The 22,782-nt window shown below is 36.7% G+C and overlaps 1 protein-coding gene across 1 annotated transcript in view; it reads right to left on the bottom strand.

Moving 5' to 3' along the window:
• Positions 1-22,782, bottom strand: part of Tanc2 (tetratricopeptide repeat, ankyrin repeat and coiled-coil containing 2) — a 345,611-nt gene that overhangs the window by 280,473 nt on the left and 42,356 nt on the right. The window contains exon 2 of the mRNA XM_026777178.1: positions 21,409-21,498. Within this exon, the coding sequence (XP_026632979.1) occupies positions 21,409-21,475 (67 nt within the window). The 5' untranslated portion in view covers positions 21,476-21,498. The remainder of the gene's footprint in view (positions 1-21,408; positions 21,499-22,782) is intronic.

The raw sequence follows: 22,782 nt of genomic DNA, 5'->3' as shown, positions 1-22,782 counted from the left end.
CAAAGCAGAAATTAATGAAGTAAAAAAAAAAAACCAATAAATGTAACACATGGTTCTTTGGGAAGATAGACAAGTTGACAGACCATTAGCCCAAATAACCATGAAAAAAAATTGAGAGAGGACTGAAATTAACAAAGTCAGAAACAAATACAGAAACATTACAACAGACACAAAAGAAATAGAGAATATTATATGGGAATACTTTAAGAAAAACTGTATTCCACTAAGTTGGAAAATCTAAAAGAAATGGATTAATTTTTTGATCCATCCAAACTACCAAAGATAAAACAAGAAGAGGCTAATAACCTAAATAGACCCATAGTAAAAGAGATAGAAGTAGTAATAAAGTCTTCCATTGAAAATGTAGGCCCAGATGGAGTCACCACAGAATTCCACTAGACTTTCAAAGAACTACAACTAGTGCTTCTTAAACTCTTCACAAAACAGAAGGAACACAACCAAACTAGTTCTATGAAGCCAGTATTACTCTAACACTTAAACCAAGTAAAAATACAACAAAAAATAAAACTGCAGACCTATATCCCCGATGGACAAAAAGGCAAAAATCTTCAATAAAACACTAGTGAACCAAATATAAGCACATAATCAAGATCTCTTCATCCCAGAAAGGGGTGGACTTAAAGACAAAAATCACTTGATCATTTCAACAGATGTAGAAAAGGCCTTTAACAAAATCCACTATGCTTTCCTGAAAAGCCCTAGAGAGAGTAGGCTAAAGAGAGTCTACCTCAACATGATAAAGGATATGTATGACAAAACCCACAGGCAACATTATCCTAAATGGAAAACACTAGCAATTTCATAAAGTCAGGAAAGAGACAGGGCTGCCCATTACCCCACTCCTCTTCACTACAGTGCTGGAAGCACTGGTTGAAACAAAAAAAAAAAAAAAAAAGAAGAAAATTAAAGGGATACAAATAGGAAAAGATGTTGTCAAATTATCCCTATTTGCAGATGATATATTACACAGTAGAAGGCAAGCTGTAGAAAAAAGGGACACAGTTCCTCTGCCTGGCAGCTGTGGAACTGTGGGCCCAGTTTCACCAGCCAGGCACCAGAAAACTTCTAGAAACAATCAACAGTTTCAGCCGAAGTGGGAAGATACAAATTCAACTTAGAAAGGAAACTATACACCTACAACAAACACATTGAAAAAGAGATCATGGACATACTCCTATTTATAGTAATATCAAAGGCAATAAAATATCTTGAAATTTAAACAAGGAGGAATTTACCAAGGAGCTGAAAGATCTTTACAAAGGAAAACTTCAAACCTCTGAAGAAAAAGATTGAGAAAGACACTAGACAATGGAAAATTCCAGAAGGATTTAGAGACAGCAACATTCCAATTTATATGGCATGGCAAAGCATTATAAATGGTTGAAACAATTTTGAGGAAAAAGACATTATAAGGATCACAGACAGTATCCTAAGATTTATAAAAGTATAATAGTGATAATGCTATACCGGTGAATGACAGAAACACAGATCTATGATCAGAATAGACAGTGTAGAAATGTGCCCAAATAAATAGAGCCAACTGATTTTTAACATTAGTACAAAAGTAATTCAAAAGAGAAAGGATCATATTTTCAGCAATGTAAAAAGAAACAAACTAATCTTAATTTCACACCTCATGTTAAAAACAGCCCAATATGGATCAGAGATCTGAATGTAAAACTTTAAAGCTAGGTGTGGTAGGTAGCACAGGTCTTTAATCCCAACACTCAGGAGACAGAGGCTGGCAGATCTTTGTGAGCTCAAGGCTAGCCCGATCTACATAATGAGTGTCAGGCCAGTCAGTTTCAGAGTGAGAACTTAACTTAAACCCTTTAGAAGATAAAACTTGAGATTTTTGGTAAGTTTTTGTTTTTGTAGTTTTGTAGTTGAGGTTTTGGGGGACTTATGATTGAACCTAAGGGCTCACACATGCTAAGCACAAGACTACGGCGAAGCTACACCCCCAGACCCAGGTTTTAGGTATGTTTCCAAAAGCATAATCCATTTTAAAAAAATGATAAACCATCAAACACTGTTAAGAGCACAGACAAAACACAATCTAACAATGGACCTGGATCTATGATATAAAGAATATATAAGAGGCAAATAAGCACAAGAAAAGATGTTCATTGACAAGAAGAGAAAAACAAAAGAAACTACAGTAAGCAGGCATGGTGGCACACTCCTGGAATCCCAGCACTCCGGGCAGAAGCACAGTGAGTGACACTGGCTGCTACTAGGAATAAGCTACCACCAGCAAAGTCCCAGGCTCCTGTGTCTTTGAACAAAGAGCAGTGATAGCAAACGACAACAGAAACAGAGACAGCGGACTAAAAAAATATACTTCCAAGGGAGGAAGCAGGCAAAGCAGAGAGAGTTCAGTAGCTCAAGAGTCTACTGCACAAAGGATCTGGTCTTTTATGTTATTTCAGAATGACAATGCAACTCATACATAGCACATAAGTTTTCTGGCTGATTTGCATTATGTTGGCTCTACAAGTTAAATGCTATCCTACATAAAACTACATACATCTCTGATTAAATCTTAAATCATTATTCAGGGGTATGCATTTTAGTATTATAATGAGCCAAGGGGTTACTCTTAGACCTTTGTACCTGTTCCACTGAGTGTAAGCCAGTCCACCTCTGCCACGAGTTTCCAGACTTCCTCTGTGCCAACTTATTTTCTCATATGATAATTCTGCACCCTACTTCCCTGCCTCCCAAAGACAGCAGCTATGTTTGAGGTCACTCTTGGCTATATAATAGACCCTATCTCACTAACAATAACAACAAAATAAAATGAGATAATATTACATATTTAATAATGTGCCTAAAGCTTATTTTTTTTATTTTTTTATATTCCATCTCTAAAGCTTATTTTTAATTGGCAATTTCAAAGATAGGAAAGTATCATAGAAATGAAACTATTAAAACTTTTAACCTCGGCTGCTAGAAATCAAGACGAGTACAACCACATTGAAAAATAATTTGGCAGTTTCTGGAAAATTAAACATACATTTACTATATGAACCAATAGTCTCACTCTTAGGCAATGGTAACCTAGAGATATGAAAATGTATGCTCACGAGAGACAGCTCAGTAGTTAAGAGCACCTGCTGCTCTTCCAGAGGACCTGAGTTCTGTTTCCAGCATCCATATCAAACAGCTCACAACTGTCTACAAATCCAACTCCTAGAGATTCAGTGTCTCTTGACTTACACTTGTGTGCACATACCCAAATGCAAATACACACCTACACAGTCAAAAATAATAAAACTAAATCTTAAAAAAAAACACCTGGGTGCATCAGTGTTTACAGTGGCTGTATTTATAATTACTTCATACTGGAAAGAATCCAAATGTTCTCTAGCAGGTGAATGAATACACAAACTGTGATACATTCATACTACGTAAATAAGTATCACTTGCAATAATAAGTAAAGTCTACTGCTTAACAAAACTTAGATGAATCTCAAACTGAAAAAAAAAAGGCCTAAAAGGTGTATACTATAATACTCTATGTGACATTCTAAAAATAAAAAAAATAAAAACTACTGGGATGGAGAATAACTTATTTGTTCCCAGGGTTATGAATGAAGAAGTATGACTACAGGATAGGGCCATTTCAGGCTCCCTCTCCTCAACTGCCCAAGGAACTAGTGTCAAACAACAGGTGAGAAGCCTTGCCATAATCACCTATTGACTACACAGTTAAGGGAATGTGGCACATAGATAATTTTAAAACCTTGGTTCGGTATTACCATAATTTAATAGTAAAAAACTATGAGATTTGCAAGAGCTTATAGCTTATCTAGAATATTAGTATATTTTGTTTGAGCTAATTATGACTTTGTAATATGGGCAAATTTCTGGTTCTAATAAAGAGCAATATATGTGAATGTATAATAAACCTTCTAACTCATTCAATATAAAATTGACTGAAACTATCACACACTTTTCCTAAACTGATCAGCTTATTTCCCTACTTTTGATTTTTAAATAAAATCTCTGAGGACTAAATAAAAAAAAAGAAGTATGACTACAAAGAGATATCATGATCTAACCTTTAGCATGATGTAAACTAACTATTGTAATAGTTGATTTGTGTACATGCTACTGCCATTCACTGGTCACCAAAGTCAGAGATGTAGTGTCATCTTTGAACATAAATTCCAAGAATTACATAATGAAAGCAAAGTGACATAGTAGGAATATATATACACATGTGTATAAATCTGTTCATAATATAGTTCCTAAAAGTCTTGTAATTTCTTAAGTGGGATGGCAGAACCATCTTTTGTCATATTTGGTCTTAGTTCCTTGTTTATAAAAACAAGAGTTTCTAGGGTCTTTGACTCTTAAGACAGGGATGATGAGTATCTTTTGTATGTTAACAGTATGACTGGTAGCTGAAAGCCCTTGGACAGCTTCAGGACAGGGACTGATCACTTGATTGGAGTGAACTTTCAGCATTATCTCTTTGAGCCCTGGGAACGGGAAGATGAATGAAGACTAAGTTCAAACAACAATGACCAGTGATTTAAGCAATCATGTCTACATAGCAAAATCTCTATACAAAACCCAAAGCAATAAAGTTCTTAGTCAGTGAATGCATTCAAGTGAAATACACCCATATGTGACCAAAGTGGCTGTCACTATCTCCATAAAGGCAGAAGCTCCTGTGCGTAGGATTCACCATCACCCATATCCTTTTCAGACAGCTGCCCTTTGCTAACCCTCACTCTACCTACTAATTTATTCCCTCTCTGCCACAGCTGATTTTTACTAGAATATACACCTTATCCAAAAGTGGATGATCACAAATTTACTCAATTTCTACCACAAGTCAGTATAACTGAATTGGTCTAAAGGTTGATATCAGATCTGTTACACCAGAGTTAATTCATCTATGGTCATAATATAGGGGTCCTATGAATTTGGTCTATATCTCCCTCTTGGTGTCTGGACTGTAAGATCTTGGTAGCTATGTTCCACTATTTGAACTTAACAATATGGAAAATTCATGCAAAGTCAGAAAAACAAGGAAAAAATGTAATTAATAAATGGAAGAAATGGCAGAGCTACCATTCTCACAATTTCATGCATATATATGCAGTACCTCTACCTCAAACTTCCTGTTCCCACCTGTGGAATTGCCTACTCACTCTGAAGGCATAATGGTAGTCACCACCTCCTCTAAAAGCTGCTGCATTTCTCTCCGGTCTGAGATAATACTCAATACCTCGGAACTTCATTATAATACTGACCCAAAGTAGGTGCTCATTATGTCCACGTTTTGGTAAACAGAGGCAGGAGGTAGGAGGCCTAAGGAGTTCCCGTAGACTTTTGGAGACCTTAACTCATGGCAAGGACTTGAGACTTTGACACAGAAGACAATTTTAAAAGCTAGTCCTATTATGAAGCAGAGTTCAGCTTACACAAAGATATTCTTAATATAGTTTCAGTATAAAGGTGAGAAAAGCACTCAGAAGGAAAAACAAGCCATACAAACAAGGGCTTCTCCAAGGGTTTGTTTTTAACAACAGTGACAAAGGATTTTAGTGGGGTTTGAAGTTACTACCTTCAAAGGTTTCCTAAGACATCTAAATGAGATCGCTAGGTGTTTCCTGAGACACTCAATAGGACTACAAATAGCAAAGTAAAAGTCTAGATATCAGGAAAGTTAGGATATCTTCACTGTAAACAGAATTAACAGTCTTGTTTGAGCTTCCCAGGAAACACCTGGGGAAAAGGAACAAGGCCCCTCCAGGAGATATAACACAGGCCTTACACCTGGCTTGTTGCTACTTTAGGAAATCTCTTTATAATCTTTTTATATTAGCAACTTTCACAGCAAACGTTGTTAATTGTGTTGGAATTGTTGCTTCTAAGTTGGTAAGAAGCCTCAAACACAATGGTGAGTGGCTCCATTTCCATCCCAGAGCCCCATAATTTTCATTATCTGTCTATCCTGCCTCAGTCGTGTGACCGGAAATGCATAGATGACACGAAGAGGGAGGGAGAAGACGTATTTAAGTAGTACCCAATAGCATCCTCTTGTTCTGGAGTACAGTACCATTGGAAAGGTAACAAAAAACCTGATTCACTAGGCATCTGGCCATCCACCTTCAAGAAAAGAAAGAATGGAAAAACACACTATTCTAAGAAAAGAAATGACCATACTGTCTATAATCTGAATACTACAGGGTAACAGAATAAGGCATGCAGTAAATTTTTGGAGCAAAACAATACAGTCAGGTATAATGCTAAAATTTTTCAGTTGTCCACCACAGTATTATTTCTCTCTCTTCCATGCTCCAGTAAACATACACAACCAAGTATTTTGTTTTGCTTATAGAATAGAAGATGATGTAAAAGTGGCCAAACAAAAGGCCCCAAACAAAAAAAAAACCAGAAAAGTTTGTTGCTAATATCTGAACTTGAAAAAACTTGACCCCTAGAGACACAAAAGATGTATCTATTTTCTTTATCTCCCACATTTTATATTCATCTTCTTTAAAAGTTGTTTTTACTACACTGTAAATTTTTCTCCGCTCCCCTCCCTTCCTCCCATCTCCCCTAAAAAGGTGCATCTTAAAAACCATGTTTTTCAAAGGAAAACATGAGTGGAAATATCTCCTCTGTGCTTATTTCTGACAAAGAGTTCCCCTCCCAAGAACAATCATGGAAACCTATCTTCTTGAATAATCAGTTGATCAGTTTCCCAGGCAGGGCCTATCACACTAAAACCTTATCATCTGAGGCCTAGACCTAGATGATAAGGTTTTAGTGATCAGAGATCAACTCTTTGAAGATCTTCTAGTTTGAAATATTCATAGGCTGACTGACACAACAGTTCTACATGTCTGAAACCTTCATATCAAATTAAAGTTATAGAAAAACTTAAGGAAATTCTCCCCAACTTACACATATTTGTACAAACTTGGGTTTATAGCTCTAATTCTTGTTAAGTGTTTTGCTGTCATGACTTGGTTTTTAAATGCCATTTTAATTCTTTTAATTTTTATTTATAGTTAGAGTTGTGTACTTGATGGGCATGTGAATGGGGATGCCCACAGAGGCCAGAAGAGGGGGGCATCAGATCCCCTTGAGTTTATGTTATAGAAGGTTGTGAGCTGCCCAATGTTGCTGGAAACTGAATACTGATCCTCTGCAGCCAGTGCTCTTAGCCACTGAGTCATCTCTCCAGCCCCTTATTTTTATCTCTGTCACATTTTCCATGTTTTAGTGTGGACATTTGGCAACCTCATAGAAGTTACATAAACAATTTTAAATGTTTTAACTTCAAAGCTCGGGCTTCCTCATTAGACCTTGTATCCAGGCTCTGTATATATATGCACGTAAGAAGATTAGCAAACAAAATGGCAGACTTCATGCTGGCCATCTACTTTAATGCTAACAGGAACCTGGCTTTATATTAGGTCGCTCCTCCCAGGAAAGCTACAATTATCCTCAACATTGGTATCTTGGTATCCATCTTTGATTAGCTAAAGAACTTTAGTAACATTTGCAATTCCATTAACTGCTTGACTAAAGATTACAGAATACAATTTGGCTAATAGGATATAAAGTAAATGGGGGAGAGACAGGTAGCTTTCAGGACAGTCTTCTTTAATTCTAAAAAGGGTCACATGAGAAAAGCCCAGATATTCTACCAGCCTTTGAATAATGTTGCATGCAGGGCATAGAAGTTGAAGGTAAGGCAGTCCTCTTGCTGCTACAAAAGAACATTCTAAGAATAACAACCATGTACTGAAAATAAACACAGTAGAAGGAACTTAGTCTTCGATGATCCTACTGAGCTTCAGAATGAACAAGCCTATCTGCTATTTCTTCCTACTACTGGAAGTTGTATGAACTTATATAATTCCTTAACGCCACAGTCACTGGGAAGCATGACAGAAAGGCAAGGACAATTATGAGGATATGTCAAGATAAGGCGCTCCTGACCCCAGAGTCTGGTTGAAGCTTTTCTTCACTTGAGAATCAAAAATTCCAACACAAATATTTACTGTAAAGGTTGTTGGCATAGAGAAAAATATTTCTTTTATTCAAAGATAATTTCAAAATAAGATGATAAAATAGCAATGAATCATGCCTAAGTACATATGGCCTTTCTCCTTTCCCAACCATAAACCTGTAATTTTCTAGTGTTCTCACAAGGAATTCCATCCAATCCCCTTAAGCAACCCTAGAGCCCAGGGTTTTATTTTATCAGATTGTAGTCTCACTCACCACACCTCCTCTGGAGCCACCAATACTCTCACTTTTCAAGAAAGAAAGGAAAGGGGGAAAACAGGTTCTTTCGCAACCCTTTAAATAAGTGTTTCTCCCGAAAGATCATCCCCATTGTCTCAGTGTGTGGGTGCACCCCTCGCGGTCCTGAGTTCCTTGCTTTGTGCTCCCCCTCCTTCTGCTCCTGATTTGGACCTTGAGATTTCTGTCCGGTGCTCCAATGTGGGTCTCTGTCTCTGTCTCCTTTCATCGCCTGATGAAGGTTAATATTCAGGAGGATGCCTATATGTTTGTCTTTGGATTCACCTTCTAATTTAGCTTCTCTAGGATCGTGAATTATAAGCTCACTGTCCTTTATTTATGGCTAGAAACCAAATATGAGTGAGTACATCCCATGTTCCTCTTTTTGGGTCTGGCTTACCTCACTCAGGATAGTGTTTCATGGGATAAAACCGGACTTACATAGCAGACAATGAGGACTACTGAGAACTCAAGAACAATGGCAATGGGTTTTTGATCCTACTGCACATACTGGCTTTGGGGGAGCCTACGCAGTTTGGATGCTCAACTTACAAAACCTGGATGGAGGTGAGCGGTCCTTGGACTTCCCACAGGTCAGGGAACCCTGACTGCTCTTCAAGCTGATGAGGGAGAGGGACTTGATGGGGGAGGGGGAGGGAAATGGGAGGCGGTGGTGGGGAGGAGGCAGAAATCCTTAATAAATAAATAAATTTAAAAAAAAATAAATAAATAAGTGTTTCTCAACCTTCCTAATGCTGCTGCCCTCCAATACAGTTCCTCACATTGTGGGGACCCCAACCATAACATTATTTTTGTTGCTACTTCGTAATTGTAATTTTGCTATTGTTATTAATCGTAATGTCAATATCTGTGTTTTTCCATGGTCCTGTAAGGGTCATAGGATGTGACCCACAAGTTAAGAACCACTGCTTTAGCTATAAGTCAAGGGTCACTAAGACAGGGTATGTGGTTCTGCTAAAATGCAAGTGCAATCCCTTTGAGAAGCTCACAACCAACAGTGTTCCTTACTCTTTCCCTGAAATCTCTCCCACCCTGAGTATCTTTCTATCAATCCCACATTTAAGTCCAAGCTAAATGTTCTCCTAATAAACTCAAGCTCCTCTTCAAACTGGGTCATCCTTAAATTCATTTCTATGGGGAAATCAAGGATGCATATTTACCTCAGGGAAGACCCCTAAAGGATAAGGAAACTCCTGCTGGAGGAAGTTCTTGGTGGTATCTCTTATTATAATGTCTCTGAAGTTTTAAGCTGGACTATCTTGTTAATTCTGACTATTACAATTTCTACAAGAATAAACAAAACTGAGAATTGAGCTTGATGCTAAAATCTTTTACTTCTCAGTTTAAAATCCTGCAGTAGATCCTTTGCAGTGTTAAGAATATAATCACAACTCTTTTCATGGTAAATAAAGTACATCACTAGCTTAAAAGTGATTAACTGTCCATCTTTTTAGCAATTATATAACTCACCTGAGTTCTGAGAATAACAAGGATTCCTACAACCACCATGAGAACCATGCAGTTTCCTACATCCATTTAAGAGAAATGCTGTTTCCTCTGTGTGGGGCCCTAAATCCTATACAGACTTCAAAATTCAATTTATAAGCCAGGTCTGATGGTATAATCCTTCAATTCCAGCTCTTCTGGAAACCAAGAAAGAGGGCAGGCCTGGAACTATAGAATGAGTTCAAGGTCAGTCTGGACTACTTAATTATAGCTTGTTTCAAAATAAAAAGTAAAAATAAATAAGTTTGAGATACGGAGCACTTTTTAGCATGTGTGAAGCCCTAGGTTTATTCTCTAAATTCAGAGAGAAAAGAAGAAATTCAATTTGAATTCTCCCCCTCTGCCTTGCCTCTCAACTTGCTATTGGTTTTGAACTCTCTCTTCTCTTCTCTGTTAAATTTTAAGTTCCCCCACTTGAAGGAACAAACCTGGAGCACAACTCACAAATCCAAAGACAGTGTAAGCACCAAAGACTAAGAAAATTATTAAACAAGATTTGGAGATAGTTCTAAATTGTTTCCATTCTAGCACTGGATGATGTATTTATGAAAAAGCATCTACCACCACAGAAAATTCTAACAAAAAGACTACGTTAGCATATATAAATTATACAGAACTCTGAGATTCCTTATACTTGCATACATGTTCATCATGTATTTTGATCATACTAACGCCCATGTTCCATTTTCTTATCTCTCTTCCATCCTACTTACTCACTCAGTCCTTTACTTTCAAGGCTTTTTCTTTAAGTTTTATTTTATGTGTACATATGGGTGTTTTGCTTGTACATTCGACTGTGTACTACATGCATGCCTGGTGCCCACAGAGACCAGAAGATAGGGCCAGATCCTCGAGAACTGGAGTTATAGACAATCGTGAGTCACCATGTGAGTGCTGGGATTCAAACCTGTGTCCTCTTGAAGAGCAAACAGTGCTCTTTACCACTCAATCATCTCTCTAGCCTCCCTACTCCACATCACCTTTTTATAAACAGTATCTCACTATGGAGCCCTGGCTGGCCTGAATCTCACTATCTAGCTCAAGCTGGCCTCAAACTTAGAAATCTGTCTGCCCCTGACTCCCAAATTCTGGGATTAAAAGCAAGCAAAACCATGTTGGACTTTATTATTATTTTTTTAATCTAGACTTTATATGAGAAGTATCTATTACTAGTAAAATCCTTTGTCACTGACTACTTCCTAAGCAATCTTACAATAACTATAAATTTTGCTTACTACAGTCTTTCCTAATCAAAAATACAAGTTCTTCCCATTAAAATCTGTATCGAGCAAATAAGGAAATCATCTCAAAATTTCCACATGTGCATACACATTTCAAGCTAATACTACTCTTTAATATAATAATTATGTCCAATTTTGATTAAAGAATTTAACATCATTCATAGTAAGTATTTAATAAATGTATGCCATCTGGGCCCATTAGGTCAAGCCTATAATCAGAGATACTTGGGAAGTTGAAGCAGAAGGATTAAATACAAGGTCAGCCAGGGCAACAGAGAAGTTCAAGACCAGTCTGAACAACAAAGTAGCATTCCCTGCTACAGAAAGAAAGTAGGAAAAGGGTAATATATAGCTCAGTGGTACAGGGCTTGCCTAGCATATAGGTGGTCCTAAACTGGATGTCAAAGACCACAATAAACAAAACAAATAAATAACATTTGCTGAATCTGAATCAGCTGTATGACAAAAGGAACAAAAGTATTTTTCCAAGTTTAAATCTTCACATTAAGGATATTTTAATATTATATATTTATGTAAAAACAGCAAAAAAAACTTTCATAGAAAAATGTGTTTTATTTACCAAATATTTTAACCACTATTATTTCATTAACAAAATAGCCTACAGACTCTATTAACTAACATTTTCATGATAAGTTTGAATCACAGAATTGCTATGCCCAAAATGCTACTTTGTCATAAAGAGTATTTTGAGTTAAGGGACTTTGAAAACAGCAGATACAGAAAGTTACTCCTTCATTTTTCTTCCAAGAAGGAGAGAAATTTTTAGTATGAAAGGTGCCTTCTATATACAAAGATAAGAGTAACATTCTTATCACCAGAGATGGAGAGCTACAATAAAAAGAATCCCATTAAACTAATCCTTATCTTCCCACTTCTTCTCCACCATTAACAGGATTAACCACCCAAGCCCAAACCTTATCACCAGTTTATTCTTCTTCCTCCATCCTTGTATATATACATGCTAGCTCTAACTACTCAGTAGCTGCATTCTTCTATGGTGGCTTCTATGTACACACAGATCTCTCTCCCCCTCCTTCCCTCCCCTCCCCCCGTGTGATATTGATACATTTGTGTACACACGTGTATTTGTTTCGGGGTGGCACATGTGTATGGGAGTGTACATGCATAGGTGTGAGAGTGAGCATGGGGGCCTAAGGCCTTGCTCTAATGCTCTCCACCTTGTTCACTGAGACAAGATCTCCAGAGTTTGTTAACTAGTCAGCCTAGCAATAACAGGAAACTCCAGGATCAATGACAGACTGAGACTCAAGGAAATATGGCAAATAAGAGATAAAGGAGAATGCCTAACATCCCTAACATCCTCCTCGGGCCTGCATGGATGCATGTGTGTGTGCACACACCGAATCAGAATTTGTATAGCAAGATAGATTGCAAAGACTCACAAAAAAATGACTCTAGGTGAGAATCCTCTAAATCTGGGGAAAGTATGTTAGCCTATTTTATTTAGGGAGTCAAATAAATTCAAAATAAAAGCAATTGATAGAAACAGGGTGAGGGTAAATATGGGACCTGTTTGTAAGTTAGATTTTTTTATTTCTGGTTTTCTTTAAAGTAATCATGTGTAACGGTGTAAACGAATGCAGACAGATTGTAAAAATATATACAGCTTTAATGGAGAAATAGACTTACAGAACCACCGTTCCTGCGGAGACCAGGAAAGCAGAAGCAGCGGCTGGGAGCATGCTCGCCAAATTTATAGGCAAACATTAGCCCGAGGCGAACACGCCCCCTAAGGGGCGGGACTTATCCCTACAATCATGAAACTAAAAGTGTCTATTTATAGAAGTGTAATCTAGGGATATTGGAAGACAAGGAGTCTATGATTGCTGTGCATGAAATTTAAAACAAAGCCTAGTGTGTTGGGGCATGCCTGTAATCTCAGTACTCAGGAAACTGAGGCAGGAGAATCTCTACATTTCAAGATCAGTCTGGACTACACAAGTTCAACCCAGCAATGGATACACTGAAATAAAGTTTCAAAATGTTTAAAGTCAGTTTCTTTTCCTTTCTGCATCTTACCCACTTCTTGGTTTTACCATCAACATTTTGTTAATCATGAGTTCATAAATGGAGGACATATATAGATTTTTACTAAACTTCCTATAAATAAAATAGCAACAATCATGGAACTGCACACTTAATATCACAGCACTTGAGAGAATGTAACAGGAAGACTGACAGTATGAACTCTGTCTTTAAAACCACAGAAGAAAGGAAAGGGAATATGAGACTGTATATGCATGAATATGTATTTGATTACGCATGGCGACCATAGAATAGCACCACAAATTTGCAGAAGAGCAAACCTAAAATCAAAGTTTCTTTTTGTTTTGTGTTTAATTTGAGTCAGGAATGGTGCCATACATCTATAGTCCCAGCACTCAGGAAACTGAAGCAAGAGGATGGCAAATTTAGGGCCAATCCACATTGAAAAGAAGCTTTTTAAACTTAAAATATTTAAATTTTTAACAAAAAATTAATATATTCCAGTGAAAACTTTATAATATTTGAACTATTATTTTAACTTAGTAAAATCACTATCAAAACATGGCATAAAATATATCATAAGATACAAAATTAAATGTTTAACTTATTACTTAAATCTCCTCTTAAAATGAGAAACCAAAATCTATTCCTTAAGTAATTTTATTCATTGTATACTCTTAAATTTATTAATATAGAATTGTAAATAGTATATCTGATATATACTTGGATTTGTTCTTTGTTTCTGTTTCTAGCTGTCCTGAAACTCACTAGGTAGAAAAGACTGGCCTCAAACTTACAAAAATCTATCTGTCTCTACCATAGAGTGCTGGGATTGAAAGAATATGGAACTATACTGGGCTTATACTTAGGTTTTTTAAATAACTGATCAGTGGCAATAATGCCCAATTAGATCAGTTCAAATGGCTAAACTTAATCTTTTTCGAAAATTTGCTTTTTATCAAGGAACATTTAGCAAGCCATGCTTGCTGATTCTTAAAACTGTCATCCTGCTTTGAAATATGGGCCAAAGCAGAATAGGAAAAAAAAAATGTCTGGGGTCAGGCAAGTCCTTTTATTTTTAAAATGACTAGAGGGATGGAGCACACTGACCTCTCATCTGAAAGCTTTCTCTACCTTAGTGCCCGACAAATGCAGTAAAGCCCTAGTGAGGGGAAGCAGGGACAGGTGCCTGCTTCTGGCTGAGGATCTACACAGAACAATCCTCTAAAAACTGTAAGCAGTTATTCACTGCCTTTTGAACTCTACCTATTAGATGGCAAGCAATCAGTCTGACTGACACAGGAAATGATGACACAGTAAACTGTGACCATTTACAATTGACAAAATAGTTTTGGTTTTAAAGTAACTTGCCTAGGATCACAGTTAGTAAACTGGATTTTAACAGAGATTATGTTTTATGCTAATAAAACTTAATCCTGAAATATTTAAAAAAATAGATGCTGAATTTGGTGATGTATATTTTTATGTAACTGTAACACTTGGGAGACTGAGGCAGGAGTAATGGTACAAGTCTGAGACCAGGTAGCTACAAGAGAATCCATTCAATCCTTAAAAACAAATATAATATACAAGCTTGAATTAATCACTTATGAAAGCTTTATCAAAGAACTCCAATCAGCACTAAGAAATTACTGTGCCACTCTCAAGCGCCTTATAAAATTTGAGGACAGGGAGAAACTACTATGGACAGAAATTCATTTACTTCCAATTGTTTGTTAAAATGGGTCACAAAAAGGCTTGTGTTGATAGTGTAAACTCTTGAAGAGTTTCCTCTGTCTTACTTCTCCATCAGCAAAGATGGTAACTGCAAACTCTGTAATTAACAACTATAAAATAAGAGAGTCAAAAAAAATCTTTGGACTAAAATATTACAGTGTGCCACTAAAATATCTTATAGTTAACTAACAGTCAAACTGTTTTAGAGTCCTAAGGAAAAATAATCCTAATGTTATAATAAGGATAAATTTAAAATGAGGCCAGAAAATGAAAATGATTACACTGGTTAAAAAAAATTAATGCATGTTTCTAGACAGCAATCACTGAATAATGATCATTGTGAATATTACATCGGCCTGAAACAATGCAATGCAGAAGACAGCCAGTCTCCAGCCAGAAATCCCAGAACAAAGGATTTCCTCTGTCCAGTCACTTCCCAACCACTGCAGTAAGCATACTATCCAGACCACTTCCTCATTGTCCTCTGCATCCCTAGGATTACCTCTTTAGCCTTCTCATCATCTCTGAACAGTGAGATTACCATGATCCTTTGCTGTCTTTCTTTCTAGGCATGTCTTGATAAACTGCCCAGGCTAGCCACTAACTACTGAGCTAAAAAGTTTCCCCTGACTCAGCCTTCTAAATAGCTGTGATTATAATTGTGTGTCACAGTGACCAACTATAGTTTATACATACTGATAACATAGTTATTTTCTTTAAAATGTTATTCACTCACAAAACAAACACTACTAAGCACTTGTTATGTTACAAACAGGATACAAGATCTGAAATCAGAATGAACTGCCCAAACATGGTGGTACATGTCTTTCCATACTAGCACTTAGAGGCAGTCTGAGGGTCAGTGTGGTCTATATAGCAAGTTCCAGGGCTTCATAGTGAGACCCTGTCAAGAGAGAGCCAGGATTGCAGGGCAGGGGTGGGGGTGTCACAAAATGTATGTTCCTAAAATAAAAACATAATAATAGATCAGGAAAAAAGATATATTTAAGATAAAAAGGTATTGCTGTTACAGAGACAAAAAGAGGGAGGGCAAAAGTTAAGGAAGAATGTAAAAATGTAGATCTAGTGGCCAGCAAAGACCTCAATGAAAAGATGACATCTGAGATATGGCCTTAATTAAGGAAGGGACCTAACTAACACCCTAGACATAAGGAACAGTATGCATAAAAAATGATGTGGGAGAAGGCATATGGCTGAAACAGAGTGAAGGGAAGCAAAAAGAATTAGAGGAAATGAAGTCAAAGGCAATTAGTAACACATCTTAAGGAAACATGAACAGCATGAGCTTCTTTAATCATGCAATATTGGTTTCTTATTTAAAACTGTATTTCACTGTGTGATAAAAACATGCACTATATGTCACTGAACTACATATATTCCCAGGCAAACTAGCTATAGAATATTAAGCTAAAGATTTCATCTCACACATAAAATGGAGTGGAACTTGCTATACAGATGAAATGAGGTAATATATGTGAAGGTTATCTTTGTTTGTGAAACACAGGACACTTGTAAATGTAAGGTAACTTATCTAATACATGCTTCACTGAATGCAATTCTGGCCACATGATCTCTTTACATTCTCTTACAATGAAATACAAATATAGATGAGTAAATGAAAGTATAGAGTAGTATGAACTATTACAGGAATAACAGGAAGCACACATAAATATCTGATCTTTGAGACAATTAAACTATAGTAGGAAAGCATTTCTGAAAACCTACAAACAATACAAAGTATTTCATTGAATTTCACACTGGGAAGACATGGACATGTAATAAACACTCTAGCAGCATGAGCCAAAGAAGGATCACTGTGGGTCAGAGTGAAATATAAGTACAACTCTAATGGCTGAATAGGATTTTTTTAAGTGACTCAAATATAAATGGCAAGTCTATTCCAGACAAGGTCAATGTCATGGTTAAGGAGAAAACATAAAGTGTTGTAAAGACTGACTTGTATAAAGTGGAAACTTTCTGAATACTACTCATAGAACATAAGCATAAACAAGCTAGGACAGGTCAGGTCTTGCCAAACTAAGTTTCTAATAGTTCTTTATAAAAATTGAGTTAGAAACACAACTCAACTCAGGGTAGAAACACAGCTCAATTGCCTAGCATGTACAAGGCACTGAGTTTAATCTTTAGTACACACCCCTTCTCAAAAAAAAGTGTGGCAAGAGCCAATCAGAGAAAAGAGCTTATTTATGCATCAACTCAATTGCTATAAAATCTCAGTTAACATTCATGGTTATGAGAACATCTGTATAATTTCCTTAGAGAAGATATTTTCAAAGAGAAAACAATGTAGAATAATTTACTGATTTATATGTATCTTAAGGACAAAATGGGAATGGGGTAAAATACTTTGGTGGTATTTTTGGTGAGAGCAGAAGGAACAATGAGTATTGAAAAAGATGATGTGGTAGTGCTTGTATTATCACTCTGTAGTTCAGAACTAGATTCTAAGACCTAAGGAGATCTGCTATAGTGTTCTAAGATGAAAGTTAGTACTTTCTGATAAAATTTAGGACCATGACAGTATTTACTACAGTATTTACTAAGTCTGAACATGGGTAGAAGACTGATATGCAAAAGTCTCTACCCACTGAGATCAACAGGAATCAGTAAAATTTATAATGTCTGTGTGGACTGTCTGGGTGAATAGGATGAGCAAATACATACGTGAAAGAATCTGGTTGTGCTCAATAAAATTTTTTTCCTTCTCATATTTTGAGACAGGATCTTATGTCGCCTAGGACGGTCATGAACTCACTAGGTAGGTTACTCAGGCTAGCCCTGAATTCCTAATCATCTTGCTTCTTCTTTTCAAGTGATGAGATTATATTATAGGTGTATGCCACTACAACACTTGCTAGATTTGGCTTGCAGGTTATGGTTTGCTGACTCTTGTTTAGAAGATGAAGGCCTCCCTATTCAATCGTTTTACAAGATTTTTTGCAAATGGAGAGATCTACACAGACACAAGAAACTCACAAAAATCAAGGTAAGAAAAAAAATTAAATCTAAGCATGCCATGTCAAACACTGATAGGCAAAGTGAAAAAAAAAAAAATTTAGCACCTGGGGACAAACAATGAGAATTTTTGTTTCTTCAGAGACAATATAATTCAGTAAGACAATAAAAAAAACCGAATTCAATGCTTAATGAAAAAAGATTTTCCCATCTAGTTTGAGACCCAGAGAAACGACTTTCAAAGTAAAGGCAAAGTGTAGAGTGGTAGAATGATTATGCTTACTTACTATGCACAAAGCCCTGAGCTAGATCTCCAGAAGGGAGCGGGGAGAAGAGGGGTGAAAATGCCACTAGCTAACCTACAACTGGTCTGACTCTCTCTGCTTTCTAACCTGCTGGCTATTTAAAGAAGGAGCAGCAGCCTCTTGCTAACACTGCCTGTAATGAGTTGCCCCCACTGCCTTGAATTCCCTTAGACCATAAACCAGAAAAATGTCTTCCTTCCTGAAGATGCTTCACTCATGTATTTCACTAAAGCAACTATACAATAAAAATGCCTTAGAGAACTCAAAATACAAATATATAACAAAAATGGAAGGCTCTTACATTGTCTGAGTAAAGGGCCAAATTACCAATTAATATAAATTTTTGATAAAACTAAGGACTGATATTTGAATCTTTAAAATTACAAGAGAACATTAATTTCAAGGTACTAAGGGAAATAAAAATAAAATGGTGTTTTGGTCAATCCAAAAGACAACAAGGAAAAAGAAATAAAAACAAAAGAGCACAGAACAGAAAGGGCAAGTAGAAAAACAAAGCAGTGTCTTATATTTAAAACCCAATACATTCCTGACTGAATTAATGTGGACTAATGTGTTTTCATCCTACCCCAACCCCCACCACCGAGGCAGGGTTTCTCTGTGTAACAGCCCTAGCTGTCCTCTTGTAGACCAGGCTGACCTCGAACTCACAGAGATCCGCCTGCCTCTGTCTCCCTAGTGCTGGGATTAAAGGCGTGCACCACCACCGCCCAGCGCTAATGTGTTTTCTTAACACAAACAGAAAACAAAAACCTTTCTGGGATGAATGAAAAGTCAGTCACTATCTATAAATAACAATCATATTATAGTATTCAGTCAGTCACTATCTATAAATAACAATCATAGTAGTATTCAATCATCACTATCTATAAATTAACAATCATATAGTAGTATTCAATCAGTCACTATCTATAAATAACAATCACATAGTAGTATTCAAAGTAAGTGAATGAAATAAATCACATATTGCAAACACTGATCAAGATGTTTGAAGCAGTATATTAATACAAAACAAGGCTAATTTTCAACATGAATTTCTAGAAATAAGAGACGTTCCATAATGGTGAAGGAAGATACAATAATTATAAGTTTGAATTTATCCAACAAGATAGCTTCAAAACATGAAATAAAAACTTTCAGGAACTAGGAGAAATGAACAAATCCCTAATCATAGAATAGTGTTTTACCACTTCCTTCTCAATTGATAATACCTAAGGATATAAAATAATTGAGGACTATCACCAACAAAACTGATATACACTACATACAGAATCTACGTTATTTTTAGGTATATACAGAACATTCACCAAAATTTATCATATGAATTAAAAAACAAATCTCAATAAATAGCAAAACTATTAAATAATACAGAAAAGACTATCAGATAACAATACAATTAGTCTAGAATCCAACAGTAATATGAGGTATCGTATAAATATATGTTAGATCTCTGTCCTTTTTCCTGGTACTTAGTCCTAAAAACCTCTAGAATTTTCAAAGTGTTTAAGTTTTATTTGCTTGTAAGGGGATTACTAGTAGCTGGTGGCTCTTGGACAGCCTTAAATGAGAGCTTGATGCCAGGAAATGTGATTAGAAGGTTCTACTCGCCTTGGCCTTTGGTTTCTTGGCAGAGGAGTTGAACTGAATCAATCATATATACACAATGAAAACTTCATAAAATCCCAAATGCCTAGGTTCAAGGACTTTTGGGTTGGTAAACACATGGAAGTGTTGCAAGGTGGCAAATTTCAAAAGGATGTGAAAGCTCAAGACTGTTCCCAGTTTTCCACCCTACCCACCCCTTCCAATGAACTGTTTACAAGTCTATACTTTCTTGCAACAAACCAGTCATCTTTTAAATAGCTTGTTTCCTGAGTTCTATGAGCTGTTCTAGCAAATAGACCTGAGGAGAAGTTCTAGGAATCTCCAGTAGATAAACAATCAGAAAGAAGTTGAGGGTAAAACTAGGAATCTACCATTGATAACTGGCAGCAAAAGTGGAAGGCATCTTGTGGGACCAAAACCTGTGGGTCCTGCGCTTACTCCAGATACAATTACTTTAGCTGAACGGAAAATATCTAGCCAGTATCTACCAAAGACCTAAAATGAACTGTGGCTACAACTACTGATGTCAGTAAAGTGAGAAACATTTTCTTTTAGTTAGTGTAGTAGTTTCTGTCAAAATAAGAATAACCAGGAAACCAACAAATATTTGGAAATTAGTAAATGTAACTATCTAAAGATTCAAACAGTCACAATACAAATTACAACATTTGAAATGAGTAATAATGAATAAACTAAGAATGTAAATTTATAAACTAAAGAGAAATGGTTGAAAACATAAAACACAAAAAGGCTATCACCCTTCAATAACATACCCAGTACATTTATGTTCAATATCATCTCCCAAAAGTTTTCTTTTACCTAAAATCCCAAATTATCCTGTTCTTAAATAAAAGCAAATACACATACAACTACTACAACAACAAAACCCTTCATAAACTTTAGCACTTATAAAAACACTGAATTCTTTTTGAGACTGTATCTTACTCTGTAGCCAGTGCTGAGCTAGAACTCCCTAGGTAGTTAAGACTGACCAGCCTTAAACTCATGAGCCTGCTGCTTCGGCCTCCAGAATGCTTGAATTATATGGGTGTACCATGGCACCTATAATTATATCTCTCTATATAAATCTATGGGGACAGTCCTAACTTTCATGGTTTCTTCCACTAAGAGTATCTATTACTATAATAAACTCTTATGTTAATTTTAGAAATAAATATAGGTCTAGAGTTTTAATAAATAAATGTTCAGAAATATTATTCTCTCATAAAATAGAAATAAGCACTTTTTCCTCACAGTTTTTCTTTAGCACTGTTGCTGATAAATATTCAAGTGTTCCTACCTTCTAATCAAGAATATGGCAGTATATAAAAATATAAATTAAAGGGTGGTGGTGGCACACACCTTTCATCCCAGCACTTGGTAGGCACAGACAGGTGAATCTCTAAGAGTTCAAGGCCAGCCTGGTCTACAGAGCGAGTTCCGTGACAGGCTCCAAAGCTACAGAGAAACCCAACCCTGCCTCCAAAACCTCCCCCCAAAAAGAAAAAGAAAAAAAAAGAACGTAAACCTTATGTTCCAAATTTAATAAACTACTTATAAAATCTTGAAGAATGGCTGCAATAGTTCAGATCCCTAAGGCCGTCTGTACTTTTAAACTATTACAGAGTAAGTGTACAGTAGTCACTTACCACTTGACCTGTTTTTCCGACTTGATTTCCCACCAGTAAGAAGCATCTTGAGACTATTCCGAAACATGGTTGTGCTCTTTTAATATAAAACTATAAAAGAAAATAAGAAAAATAAGTTTAACAAGACATTTTTCCATTCAAAATACTTGTAAGTTTAATTTTAAAAGCATATCAACAATTAGCTGTATATATAGCTACACCTTTTCCTTTTTCTTCTATCTCTCTTTCCAACGCCAGCCAGAATATAATTGTGCTTTTTCTGTTGCTTTGGGCTTCACTGTTTCTCTAAAGCTCCCTTCTTGGCCATGTAGCTTGTCCGCTGTTTGGCTCCACACTAGTTTGATCAAACTACATGCTTTCTCCACCCCTTTCTTCCCCATTCTCCTCCTCCAGGAAGTTGCCAAGAATTACAGCTTGCCTGTCCTGGGGGTTTTCTTTTAAACTCTAATAAAGCTATCCCCCATGCTTCTGTCTGAGTGCAGTCTTAAATTTTATTATTAATGAGACTAAGAAGCTCAATAGGGGACCCTAATTTCCCCAATATCTTATGGCAACCATGAATAGAATCCTCAAAATTTCTAGTAACAACAGCACTAAGATTCACAGAAATAATTAGGTAGCTATAAATACATCCTACATTTCATTCAACTCTCCAATTCTAGGACAATTTCCCTGTCTCCCCCACACACACAGTTCCTTCCCCAACACACACACACACACACACACACACACAAAAATTTACAAAACTACATATCCCCCATTGACAAGCCTGCCCAGTGCAATTAAGACAGAGCACGAGAAGACTCACACACTGGACAGGGAGGAGAAAACACAGGCCAGCTAGGTGCCTTGTGGTGCCATAAATTGGGTATTATTATGAAGGCTCAGCAGTTAAGACCACTGGCTGTTCTTCTAGGCTGAGTTCAATTCCAGCAACCACAAAGTGGCTCACAACCATCCATAATGAGATCTGCTGCCCTCCTGAAGAAGAGACCTGGTCAGTTGTCCTCATTAACTTAGACCATGAAATCCAATATGGACAACTTCAGCAGAACCACTAAAGGCTGTTCATGCACGCAGCTAAAATAATATATGGTGGAGTATGGCAGAGAGAGAGATGGAAAGGTTCATGATTGGTTCATGTCCTGTGGAGAGAGGAGATCTGATGAGGTGAAGAAGTAAGGTGTAGGTGGGTCTGCTTGCCATCTGGTGCCATGGTTATGTCTGGGCCTGGACTGCTGCCAAGACCATGTCTAGGTCTGCGGCCCTACCATAGCTATGGTCTGATGTGGGAATAATTTCTTATTAATAAAGAAACTGCCTAGGCCCATTTCATAGGCCAACCCTTAGGTAGGCGGAGAAAACAGAACAGGA

Source organism: Microtus ochrogaster, unplaced genomic scaffold (genome assembly GCF_000317375.1).
Source record: "Microtus ochrogaster isolate Prairie Vole_2 unplaced genomic scaffold, MicOch1.0 UNK48, whole genome shotgun sequence".
Lineage (NCBI taxonomy): Eukaryota > Metazoa > Chordata > Mammalia > Rodentia > Cricetidae > Microtus > Microtus ochrogaster.
Note: the sequence above shows the minus strand (reverse complement) of the source record. Positions and strands in the feature narration are given on the sequence as shown.